This window comes from Felis catus, chromosome D2 (assembly GCF_018350175.1).
Source record: "Felis catus isolate Fca126 chromosome D2, F.catus_Fca126_mat1.0, whole genome shotgun sequence".
Taxonomy (NCBI): Eukaryota; Metazoa; Chordata; class Mammalia; order Carnivora; family Felidae; genus Felis; species Felis catus.
Window position 1 is genome coordinate 46,695,596 of NC_058378.1, and position 12,270 is coordinate 46,707,865.

A 12,270-nucleotide genomic window follows, 5' to 3' on the forward strand; every position below is an offset into this window, starting at 1 on the left:
CATCACAGACATCTGAGATGCTATTTGATCCCATTTTGGCATCATCTTTGGTAATTACTGTAAATCCTACTTAATGGAAGATTGTGGGTTTTTTCCCCTTTGACTCAGGAACATTAATACTTACGTTTTATTGTGGTCCTTTAGGATTTATCATTCCTCCCTTCTTGCATCTAAGACTTGTGACTATATGAGTAATTTGAGGGGGTCACATGCATGTGTGTGTGTGAACCTGTGTAATGGGGTGAGGGGCACCATAGTAGTATTCAGGATTTAATTTCTCTATTCTCTTGTTTTGTTTCAGGAAAATCAAGACAGAAACAGCAACGTGTCTCAAACAAATGTTGAAAGCCAAGGTACTCCATTTATCATTTTACCTGTTTTTCATTAATCATCAAACCAATTCTTGGTTTTATTTAATATGAAATTAATACTTTGGAGGAAGAAAATGCTTATGTCTGAAGTAGGCGATGCTAAGACTCTTGGCATTACTGTGCTCTCCAGGATGAGGAGGAAAGTATTCCAGACCTTGACACTCTGGTAGGGGAAGAATTTTATATTATAGTTATAACAATAAAATTTTTTTCAGGGGAACTATCTTGTCAATTTGCTATGTCAGGGAAACCTCAAAAGCGTCCCTAAATAATACTAATACATGTGCAGTATGTGACCCAAAACACATAGGAGGAAAATAAGAAAATACTTCAAAGTAAAAATGGGTAAAAGAGGTATTTAAATTTTTTTAAACTGAATCCTCTGATTGTAAAACCAGCTGCAATAGTCACTATTATTTCCCAAGCTAAAAAATATATATATACTTCGAATCGTTTTTGATGTTTATACTGACTCTTCAATTGTATAATCCTCATGGAGGGATTTGGCTGAATTGGTTTGCTGAAAATCCAGGGTTTATTTTCAGAGCCCATTTGGCATGAACACACTGAAACACACACACACACGAATACACACGCAGACACACACCGACATACACACTCTATTTCAGATTTTGTGTTTCTACCAGACCCTGCCTTTTGCTTCAAACACTCCCTGTCTGTGAGTTTCATTGTCTCCTCAGCTGCAGCGTGTGTCCTGTCCTTAATTAAATGACAGCTTCCTACCACTGATCAAACTTGTCTCACTCAGTGCCTTAGTGACCGGATTTTGCATTGAGCTTGCTATCTTGCCAGTCTACAATAACAAAGCCTGGAAGTGAAGATGCTGGGCCTTGATCCCAGGTTGATTTGGGGGTCCCACTGTGGCACAGGACTTGGGACAGTCTCGTAATGCCCATTTGCTTCTCTTCTCTTTAACTCAAGCCCCACAGCTCCAGGATCACAATGATAGTCTACCTGTGTTCCCTTTCAGAGGGAGTATCTGCAGAGATTGTGGTGATGGGAAGCATGCGCTGATGTTGACTATGGCCATGGGCTGTGGCGTCCCCTTGTCCTGAAATGCAGATTCTTGCCCCCAGTAGGGGGTTCAGCCAGAGAAGAAGAAGAAAGGGCTTCTGGTTCTCCCCTATGCTTTCCTGGGTGCCTGTATCTATACAGCATTCTCCCTGCTTGGGGAAAAGCCTATGTGGCTATTGTAAGCAGCAGACACTTTCATTCTTCTAGTTGGGAGACTCCCAGGTGCAGAGGAGCTCGAAGAGGTGAGCAGCTTAGCACACACACACAAAAAATGGCTAGTAGCCCCACAACTTTGCAGTCATGTGCCGTGTGCCTGTTCTAGGCAGGTGGGCATCTAGGACAGGGTGGGGGAATAGGATCCAGAAATTATGTAAGTATGTGCTCAGCTGGCACCCAAATATCTGTGCCCAGCAGTACGTGCTTAGGAAATAAGTCAAGGTGTGCACACACATGATCGCAGCACAGCACATTCACAGTAGAAATAGAAACCAGTCTCCAAAAAACTGGAGATGGACTAGGTGATGATGAAAGAGTCACACAATAGAATATTACACAGCCATTTTAGTTGATTTCAAAGAACTTTCAGTGGAATGAGAAAGTGCTCATGAGATAATCAAGTAAAAATAATATTAGGAAAGAAAATTGTAAATGCAGCGTAATTCCTATCATGTCAAAAAATTATGTGTTTGTGCATATACATATACGTACAGAAAAGGTGTTAGAAGTAAAGAACTGAAATTGTGAACAGTGAGAACAAACGTGGTTCAGATTCTGCCTCTAGTTCTTTGTAGCCATATGACCTTGAGCAAAGTAATCAGCCCCTTTCACTTTCCCCTGATTGTAAAGGGAGAAGGAAATAGAATCTACAACCCACTTGGAGTAGATGAAAAAACTGTCATCAAAAGCATCCAGCACAGAAGAAGTGCTTACTACATCTGAGCTGTTATTATTAGCACTATTTCTGGGTGCCTGAGTGATGCTTGTTTTACTTCTCAAATTTTTAAAATTTATTCTCACAATGTCATGGATTTTCCAAGATCACAGTGCATCCATAATTAGAAAAAAAAAAAAACCCGCTCTTTTCAAAGAGTGAATGAAGTGAAATTCAGAGAAAGCAGATTCTGGATGACCCTCAAGGGAACTGCTCTGCTGATTAATGAGGGTGAATTTTGAAGTGTTGCCCTGTGGTCATTTTGGAGCTACAGAGCAGCCAGCCCTGGGCACACCTTCCAGAGTGAATCAACCTAACAGTGTGTTGACCACACCACAGGGTCAGAGGGGTGGTGTTCACTTTCAGAAACAGTGGGGCACATGCTGAGGTCCCACCACTCACTTGGGCCTTGAAACCTTGCAGTTTCTCTCGGTGACTCAGGCCCAAACTGTGCACCATCCCTCGTGAGGCCAGGTGGCTTGTGTCAAAAAACGTGTGAACTGGGGCACCTGGGTGGCTCAGTCGGTTAAGCGTCTGACTTCGGCTCAGGTCGTGATCTCACGGTTCGTGGGTTCGAGCCCCATATCAGGCTCTGTGCTGATATCCCAGAGCCTGGGGCTTGCTTCGGATTCTGTGTCTGCCCCTTCCCTGCTCACACTCTGTCTCTCTCTGTCGCTCAACAATAAATAAATGTTTAAAAAAAAAAACCACACATGTGTCCCTTTATGCTGCTGCAGATGAGCTGACATCAGAGGAAGCTGAGATCAAGACAGACGAGGTAGCGGTAGACTGCACTCAGCTTACCTTCTTCCCTGCCCTACATGAAAGTCTGCACTCTGAAGATTTCTTGGAACTGTGCCGGGAAAGACAAGTTATTTTACAAGAGCTTCTCGATCATGAAAAGGTAATATAGCCCATCACAATTATTCTTCCAAGATTATCAAACATGAGAGATCAAGCTTTCTTCATTCACGCGGGAGTTGATAGCTCTCTTCACTGTAAAACAAAACCAAGCAAAACAAAACAAAAAAAACAAAACACAATGAGCAACAAGACCAGGCACGCTCCTAAATTTGTGGGACCAGAGCAAGGGTACAAATGGAAACTGACACACCTTGCATCAAGAGTTTAAAAGATATAAATTAAGCTAATACGCTGTTATGAAATACGCTGTAATAACTTCCAACAATGACCTTTGTAATACCTGGAAGATCAGTTTCAGATTTGGAATTCTCGATCTGGTTGTTCGGCACCTTGGCTCCCTGCCTTCAGTCTGGCCACCTTGAGGGATCCATCCCACACTGAGTGTGGAAGTGTTGCGACACTCAGCCCCTAGGTCCAAGCTGGGTCTAGACTGCTCACCCTGCAGCCAGCCTCCCCTGGGCTACCACTCAGGCCCAGGGATGAGCATAGTTGTATCCCCATCATTCCTTAGCAGGGTGAACATGGAGACGATAAGTACATGGGCCAGGGGCCAGGCTAGACAGTTAGCAGAGGAGTCCACAGTCTGGGATGCCGGGAAAGGGCTTGGGGGACCCATGGCATGGCCCCTTGGTATGACTGGACAAGGACCAGAGGGATCCCTGAAGTATGGACCCAGTGGAGGGCCCTTTTTTTATTTTTTTAATGTTTATTTATTTTTGAGAGCGAGACAGAGACAGAGACAGAGACAGAGAGACAGAGCACAAGTGGGGGAGGGGCAGAGAGAGAGGGAGACACAGAATCCAAAGCAGGCTCCAGGCTCTGAGCTGTCAGCACAGAGCCTGACATGGGCCTTGAACCCACAGACCATGAGATCATGACCTGAGCCAAAGTTGGACAGTTAACCGACTGGGCCACCCAGGTGCTCCTTGGAGGACCCTTCTTAACCAAGTCTAAGAAAGGTATGGAAAATGAAGCTTATGCCTTAGAGTAAAACAGACCTGAGCTCAAATTCCAACTTGGCAGCATACTAAACTGCATGTTACCTCACCTCTGTGAGCCTCAGTTTTCCTTATCTTTAATATGGAATGTAGAGCAATCATTTCACAAAATCCTTGTAAGGTTTAAATGGGATAATGGAAGCAAAGAGACTAGCTCAGAGCTGGGCACATGTAGGGTGGCCTGTTAGAGACAAACTCTCTTCTGTCTCCAGAGGTTGGGTGGGTCAAGGGTCTCCAAGTCTTACCCATCAACACTTCCATTCAGAATGTAAGTGAAGGAGATGTGCCAACAGAACAGAGGAGCGGTCAGGGTGTGGTCCAGGGTGTAGTTTAACCAACATAGTCGTATAACAACATCATCCTTCTTATACTTGCTTAACCCAAGTCTTCCAGATGTGGAGCACATTTGCAGTCCTTATCACACCTCTTGCCACCATGACTTTGCTCATGCTGGTTCATCCACCTGCAGTGCCCCGCCCACCGGACTCCTGGCTGCTGACTCTCTGAAGTTGATCTTGACCGCTCCCCACTCTGGGACCTGGAGTACTTGCAGTCTCCATTTCCCCCTGCATCACCTCCTACCCTTGCTCCTGGCACACAGACTAACCTTCCCCACCTCACCTATCTGCCTCTCTTACTGCACTGATCCTCTTTAACAGAGGGACTGCTGGGCACCGAACCTCAGGCATACCTGGAGTAGACATTCAGTAAACTCTGATGAATGAAGATTTGTTAAATTCATGTTCATTTTATTTTGACTGTGGAAGTAATGTATGTGTCTACGTCGTGAAATTTTAAAAAGGTGGAAATCAAAACATGTATACATAACATGTACCTCGACACATACACATTTATATACGTGTGTGTACGTGTTCATAACATCCCAGCTGCTGAGGATAACAGCTGATAACAGTTCGGATGTATCACTATAGTATTGTGTTCATTTGAGAGATGGATATTTGAGAAATGTGTTGTCAGTTGAAAAACAGCTAGGAGATTAATGCTTTCTATCAAAACTTTTCTTTGCCTTATGCCCTCAGAAGATTGTATAAAGAGGTGATTCTCAACAGGGGGAAGCTTTACCCCCAGGGGGATATTTACCAATATCTGGAGACATCTTCACTTTCATGATTTGGTAGGGAAGGAGTGCTATTCATTTCTGGTAGGCAGAGGCCAAGGTTGTCGCTAACAAGCCTACAATTGCTCAGGACAGTCCCACCTTCCACTAGAAAATCATTATTCGGTCCAGAACGTCTATAGTGTCAGAGGGGGAAACCCTGAGGTGAAGGATGTATATTAAGCAGATGTCGTGTTCCAACCATCCCCTCCTACTTTCTTCATAAGATAAAGAAAATACTGGATCATATGTCTCCATTTGGTTATTTTCCTTGTTTTGCTAACAACAGATCAACAACAAAGCTTTGCTTTTGCTTGGTACATTGATTTTCTGTTGCCGCCATTACAAACTACCACAAACTTAGTGACTTAAAGCAACACATGTGTATTATCTCAAAAGTCCCAGCACAACACGGCTCCAATGGCTCTCTGTTTAGAGTCGCACAGAGCTGAAAGCAAGGTGTTGACCAGGCTGCATTTCTTTTGAGAGGTTCTGGAAATGAATCCATGTTCAAGTTCATCTGGGTGTTGGCAGAACTTGGTCCAATGCTTCTGTAGGACTGAGGTCCCTGTTTCTTTGCTGCCTGGCAGATAGGGGTCATTCTCAGCTTCTAGAGGCCACCCACATCCCTTGCCTTGTGGCCCCCTCCTCCATCCTCAAAACTGGCTACTGCAGGTCCAGTTCTCTCCCTCTTTGGACCTTGCTGGCCCCTTTCTGCCTCATCTACGCCTACCTCCCTCTCCCTTCACATCTCTCCCACTGACCAACTCTTCTGTCGTCCTCTTCTGCCACCAAGGGGAGAACACTGGACCCATCAGATCATCCGGGATAATCTCTGTATTTTAAAGGCTGCTGATTTGTACCTTAATTTCATCTGCAGGTTTTTTTCAAGCAGCACCTAAATTAGCATCTGATGGGAGCATCGGGAACAAGGTTCTTGGGGGACAGCTGTGGAAAACTGCCTGCCAGTTAGTATCACCCAGGGTCCGTAGCCTACCTAATCTGTGTCCTCACCTACCAAGGGGAGCCTCTGCAGGTGGCCTGGCTCCCATATACCTCCTAAGCCCAACCTGATGGTTCTAGCCCTAACTGGGCTGCACCGAGGGCAAGTTCTGAAGTTTATCATCATAGCCAAGAGCTAGTCTTAGCCTCAGCCTATGCAGCAGGTGGATGACGTTGGTAACTGTTTTGGTCTCTGAGAGTTTTGTTTTTGCAGGTTGTCCTATCCAGTGGCATTTCCCTCAGGGGTCCTGTTGGAGGTGGTGGTGGTGGGAGGGGAAGCCTGAGGCCCACAGGTAATTGACTTTGCTAGCTCCTGAGAGGCAAGACAAGACCAGGAAGAGACAGTTCTCCCACCCTCCCCTGTCTTGTACTTAAACTTCAGTCTTTCTTGGTCTCCATGTCACACAGCAGGAAACTGTCAGAAGCGCCACACGCGGCTTGTTGTCGTAGCAGGGATCTCCAGGCTGTGTAGACAGGAGCATGCCGAACTCAGCAGGCGCTGAGACTAGGAGCAGTCCCTTTTCCACTTAGCACTTCGTATCCCCTGGCCTGCCTGGAGGGGACAGCCTGGGGGCGGGGGGCCCAGATGAATGTCAGTTCCCTGGAACCAAAGACTGAGCAGCTGCAAAGTTAAGGTTATTCCTGCCATTATCTGGACATTCGTTCTTTTCTCAAGCTGTTTTGATTCATTTCACTGGGTTATGTTGTTGCCTCTGGCTTCCTGGTAAATTATAGGAGAGGTTATTTTCCGATTCAGCCTGAGTTTCTCCAGGATCACTGGAACCAAACCACTGGACACACTTGCTCCCTGGAGAAGGAGGTGTGGGAGGAAAGCAGCCAGGGCCACGTAGGGTCAGGCTTCCCGAAGGCAGGATAGTGGGGGGCAGAGGCTACAGGCAGACTTCGGACTGACCCCCTTACTAAGCCCCGTCTCCACCACTTCCAGGCCTAATGACTTTGAATAAAGTAGTGGAATCACTTCTGACCTCATTTCCTCTATCTTTAAATGGGATTATACTCCTTGACTCACCAGTTTGTATCAAAGATCAAAGGTGTACTGTGTGCCCCTGCCTGAAACTCTGTTTTCCATGCAGAGGGAGCTCTGGGTGGGTTGTATCTGCTGTTATGACTGTAGACCATTGCTCCTTTTATAATTGAGAGAGAGAGAGAGAGAGAGAGAGAGAGAGAGAGAGAGAGAGAGAGAGAGAATCTGAAGCAGGCTCCACACTCAGCATGGAGCCCAATGAGGGTTCAATCCCACAACCCTGGGATCATGACCTGAACCGAAATCAGAATCAGATGCTCAACCAACTGAGTCACCCAGGTGCCCCATTCCTCTTCTTTTAATACTACCTCAGGATTTGTTCTCTCAGTCCAAGAAGGAAGGAGGTGTGGGGTGCAAACCCCGGTACTTAAGTCATGACCTTGAGGAAGTGGGAAAGGGTCTGTCAGTGCCAACAACGAAGTACTCCTATGAAAACCTGGCCCCAGATGGCCTGACTCCTGGGATGCTCCTGTGAGGCAAAGTGTGAGTGACTGGGCACAATGCGAGACTCAAGGGGTCTGAGTGGCGCTGCTGTCCTGCTGAGATGGTGGAAGATGAGGCAGAGAGTCAGAGGAGAGCCCACGAGAGACCAGGCCTACTGGGACGGGGCTCCCAGAGGACTTCTTGAATCCACCGCAAAATGCAACATTTTGTGATAAAGAGGGAAGTTGCTGGGTTTGGGGCGTAGATTAGCATGTGGTGAAACAGAGTGAGTCCCTAAATTTTTTATTTATTTATTTTTTTAATTAAAAAAATTTTTTTAATGTTTATTTATTTTTGAGAGAGAGAGACAGAGTGCAAGAGGGGAAGGGGGAGAGAGAAAGAAGGAGACACAGAATCTGAAGCAGGCTCCAGGCTCTGAGCTGTCAGCCTAGAGCCTGATGCGGGGCTTGAACCTATGGACCAGACCGTGAGATCATGACCTGAGCTGAAGTCAGACACTCAACCAACTGAGCCACCAGGGCCCCTTAAAAAATTTTTTTTTTTTAATGTTCATTTATTTTTGAGAGACAGCGAGACAGAGCATAAGCGGGGGAGGGCAGAGAGAGAGGGAGACATAGCATCCGAAGCAGGCTCCAAGCTCTGAGCTGTCAGCACAGAGCCCAAAGCGGGGCTTGAACCCATGAACCGTGAGATCACGACCTGAGCTGAAGTCAGACGCTCAACCAACTGAGCCACCCAGGCGCCCCTATTTTAATTTTTCTTTAGTGTTTACGTATTTTTGAGAGACAGACCATGAGTGGGGGAGGGGCAGAGAGAGAGGGGAACGAGTCCTTAAATTTAAAGCAAGAGGCAGGAAGGAGCGTGAGGAAGCAGGCTGCAGAAACCCAAGAGCATCCTGGGGCAGAAGAGTGGAGTCAGGTCTACACTAGGAGCTCTCCATGGAGCAGGCCCCGGTGGGCTGTGGGGGCATGCGCCCCCCCCCTGACTTGCCCCCCTCCCCTCCCACACGTCCACCAGCCAGGCCCTCACGGCCCACGCGCACCTGCTCACCACTGCCCCGTAGCCGAGGCCTCCTGGGTGGACCTGTCCTGGTGTCCCGGGTATGCCCACGGCACTCTGCTCACTCTGCTGCCAGAACGCCCTCATCTCAGGGCTCTGACGCTATTTCTGAGTCTTCCTGTGGGTTCTTGACAGGCACGGATGCGTTTGAATTTATCCTTGTCCCTCCCTTTCCTGACATGAAGGATTTGTGCTCTGGAAAGGTCTGCTGAACTGGCGAGTGCAGCTGTGTGAAGAGGCTCCCACAGGGAGCCAGCTGGATGTACATAGCTCTCAGAGCGGGCAGACTGCCTGCAGCCATGACCTGGGTCTTCGCTCGGGTCCCTCAGGGCCTGGCTGGTCGGTGGAGCCTCTCTGGGAGCAGGTGAGACATGGCTGAGCAGGGCCTGGCTTCTACCGCAAATCCACCCCCACCACCGAGGAGGCAGATGCCAACAGTTTGGGCCCAAGAGGGCAGCTTGGCACAGGGCAAGTGCTCCAACTGGACTCAGAGCCCCCTCCTGCTCTTTGTTTATTGCTATGGCTGGACGTCTGGAGCCGTTGCTCTGTGTCCTTTACACAGCACCTCATCTCGTCTCACAGGGCCTCTGAGGGTGGCTGCCTCACTTCTCTTTCCCAGGTGGCAAGAGTCGGGCCTCATGTGCCTGCCAGCTGAAATTGCTGGAATTTGATGGCAGATCCGTGTCATTCGAAATTCATGTGGTTTTCCGCTTTCTTCCAGCTCACTGTGTCGAGCAAGTTACCCTAAACTCCCCACTGCCCTCCCCTTCAGCAACCTTCCTGTACTGGGGCTCACGGATGTTGGCTCCAGGCCCTCTTGTGCTTCTTTTGTAAACTTTCTGGTTAACACTGGCCCAGGCGGGCAGGCCTCCAGGTCCCTCACCACACACAGCATCTCCGCACAGGACACAGCAGGCCAAGCACGTGCCATCCTGCCCGCCTGCTCATGCCCTAGCCTCGGGTCCAGTTTAGTGCTTGTCAAGAGCGGGAACTGGACCTTGAGGAAGGACAATTTGTGGCACTGACCTTTGACCTGTGAATATGTTCCAGCAAAAATATACAAAGTTTGCCCAGAGCAGGTGCATGTGTATACTTGGAGGGGGAGGAGGCGGTGGTACCCTTAGTATTTCTTCAGGCCACTACTTTCTGCCTGTATTGAGACATTTTGTAGCAAGAGTTCTCTGTAAACTAGGTATTCCCCTGACTGGGACATCTCTGTTAGACCTTCTGGGCCTGTGTTTTTTCCAAATTTCTAAGAAAGCACACTCAACGGGAGTGTGTGGCCGATGCATCTGTGCTCAGAAAACCTGGAACACTGGCCGTCAACTAGCCATCATGTAAGCCGGACAGGCAGCCCCACGGTGAGTCCCTGCTTCCCCCTGCCCTGCCCCCTCGGAAGTGCTTTGCCAGAACAGTCCAGGAGACTCTCTAGGTTGTGACCTCTTTCCAGGCTTCTGGGTGGCCCACCCCTGCCAGGGGCCTCTAGGGGAAGCAGGCAGGGCTGGGGCTCCGGAGTGGCAGCAGCTTAACTCCTGTCTTTATGCGAACATTGGAGCTCTGACCACTTCCAGCGATATCTGGGACTGTGATTATTCTGTGCTCCCCTTGCGTCATTGATTAATGATTCCCAGAACCACAAACACATTTCTCTGCAACCAGCTCCATGTGACGTGAGAAGCAGTATATGTAATGCATACTAATCATGGGTCTGAGTTAGCCACCGTGCCGTTGGGGACAGTCCTTTGTACCCTGCCACATAAGCTGCTTTTAGAGGTGAGTCTCCACTTGGCAAAATGGGCTTCCGAGACCCAGACCAGAGCCAGAGGTCAAGTGGGAGTTGTGTTTGCTGTTGCTGTTCGCTTTGATTACGTGGACAACTAAAATTAATTTCAATACAAACTCCGTGTGAAATATTAGCTCGGGCTTGCTTGCAAGGAATCAGGTCGAAGGGAGTTATTTTTGGTCTGGACAGCAGAGAGCAGCATCAGGCTCTTCCCAGATGTTTTGAGCAGAGGCCCTTTATGGGAAGCGAAGACGTGTGTTAACCTTCCTGGGTAGTACCTCCCCATGTAGGTGAACGGCCCCGACTGGCTTTCTAAGATGTAGAGATGCACGGGTCATACCTACTTAACCCCTTCTGCGACTCTGTCCACCATATTTTGTGCTCAAGGCCATTCCCCATCTGGCCCTGCGGCCTCCCTGGACCTTGTCTCCCTCGCCCCTTACGTGTATGTGCACACAGAGGACACACACACACACACACCTGACTTTTTACTCTAATTGCATACAGCTACTTATGATCTGCAAACATGTCCGGCTGCTTCAAGACTGTGCCATGGAATGCTTCTCCCGTTTTTACTCTTCTTTATTCCTAACCCCAGCCTTGAGGTCATCTCCTTGGGAACTGTTTCTCTTATGTCAACCCCATCCCCTCTCTCACCCCTGTCTGGGCCAGACAGCTCCCTCTGTGTCCCCAGTGCCTGTATTTCCCCTGTCCATGCTGTGCCAGGATGGTTGATACTCTTCTCCCTCCTGTTCGACCACGAGCACCATGAAGGTGTGCTTTATCTCCCTTTGTGCCTGACGGGTGTGGGATACACACTGAACATTCAATGCAGGTCTAAGAAATGAATGCATGAACGAATGAACAAATGAATGAGCTATAAGCAGCATGCTTATGTGAGAGGAGACCTCGTCTTTCATAGCTTCGCTGGTGTCTGTGAGTCCATTTCTCAAAGTATGGTCTTCAGCATCATCTAGGCTTCTTATTAAACTGCAGATTCCAGGTCCCACTCTGTACCTGCCGAACCAGAAGATCTGGGAATATAGCCTGGGAATGTGAACTCCAGCAAGCTGCCCAGGTGATTCTCATACATTCTCTTTGGATAAATGCCCGAGATACATACACACGTCTGGGTTTTGCAACATTCAGAGCTGCCCGGGCTAGAAACGCGCTCCAGTTTCAATCAGTCACCAATGAGTAAATCCTTAGCAAACGCATTCTTTGAATAGTCGTCAATATGTTTCACATTACGCTGGTGCGATTTCCATCCTTTCCATCTGGTCTCCTGTGAGCCCGCCTTGAAAGGCGGGGAGGCTTAGCTCTTTGCAGGCTTGCCCGTGGAAGTGGCGCCTGCAGGCAGGCAGGGGGCATCCCCGCTCCTTGTCTGAAAAGATGAGCTGCTATCAAGCATTATATTTCCTCTCAGATTTGCCAAATTGATATAAAAATAGTATCTTTTTATTGTTTTAAGATACATTTTTGGGGCACCTGGGTGGCTCAGTCGGTTGAGTGTCCGACTTCGGCTCAGGTCATGATCTCACAGTCCGTGAGTTCGAGCCCC

General features: G+C 48.2%; 1 protein-coding gene across 13 annotated transcripts in view; it reads left to right on the forward strand.

The window, feature by feature from the left end:
* Nucleotides 1-12,270, forward strand: part of WDFY4 (WDFY family member 4) — a 292,757-nt gene that overhangs the window by 185,958 nt on the left and 94,529 nt on the right. For all 13 annotated transcript variants that reach the window (XM_045040302.1, XM_045040303.1, XM_045040304.1 and 10 more), the window contains 2 exons: nt 302-353; nt 3,075-3,241. In XM_045040302.1, coding sequence (XP_044896237.1) covers nt 302-353; nt 3,075-3,241 — 219 coding nt within the window. The remainder of the gene's footprint in view (nt 1-301; nt 354-3,074; nt 3,242-12,270) is intronic.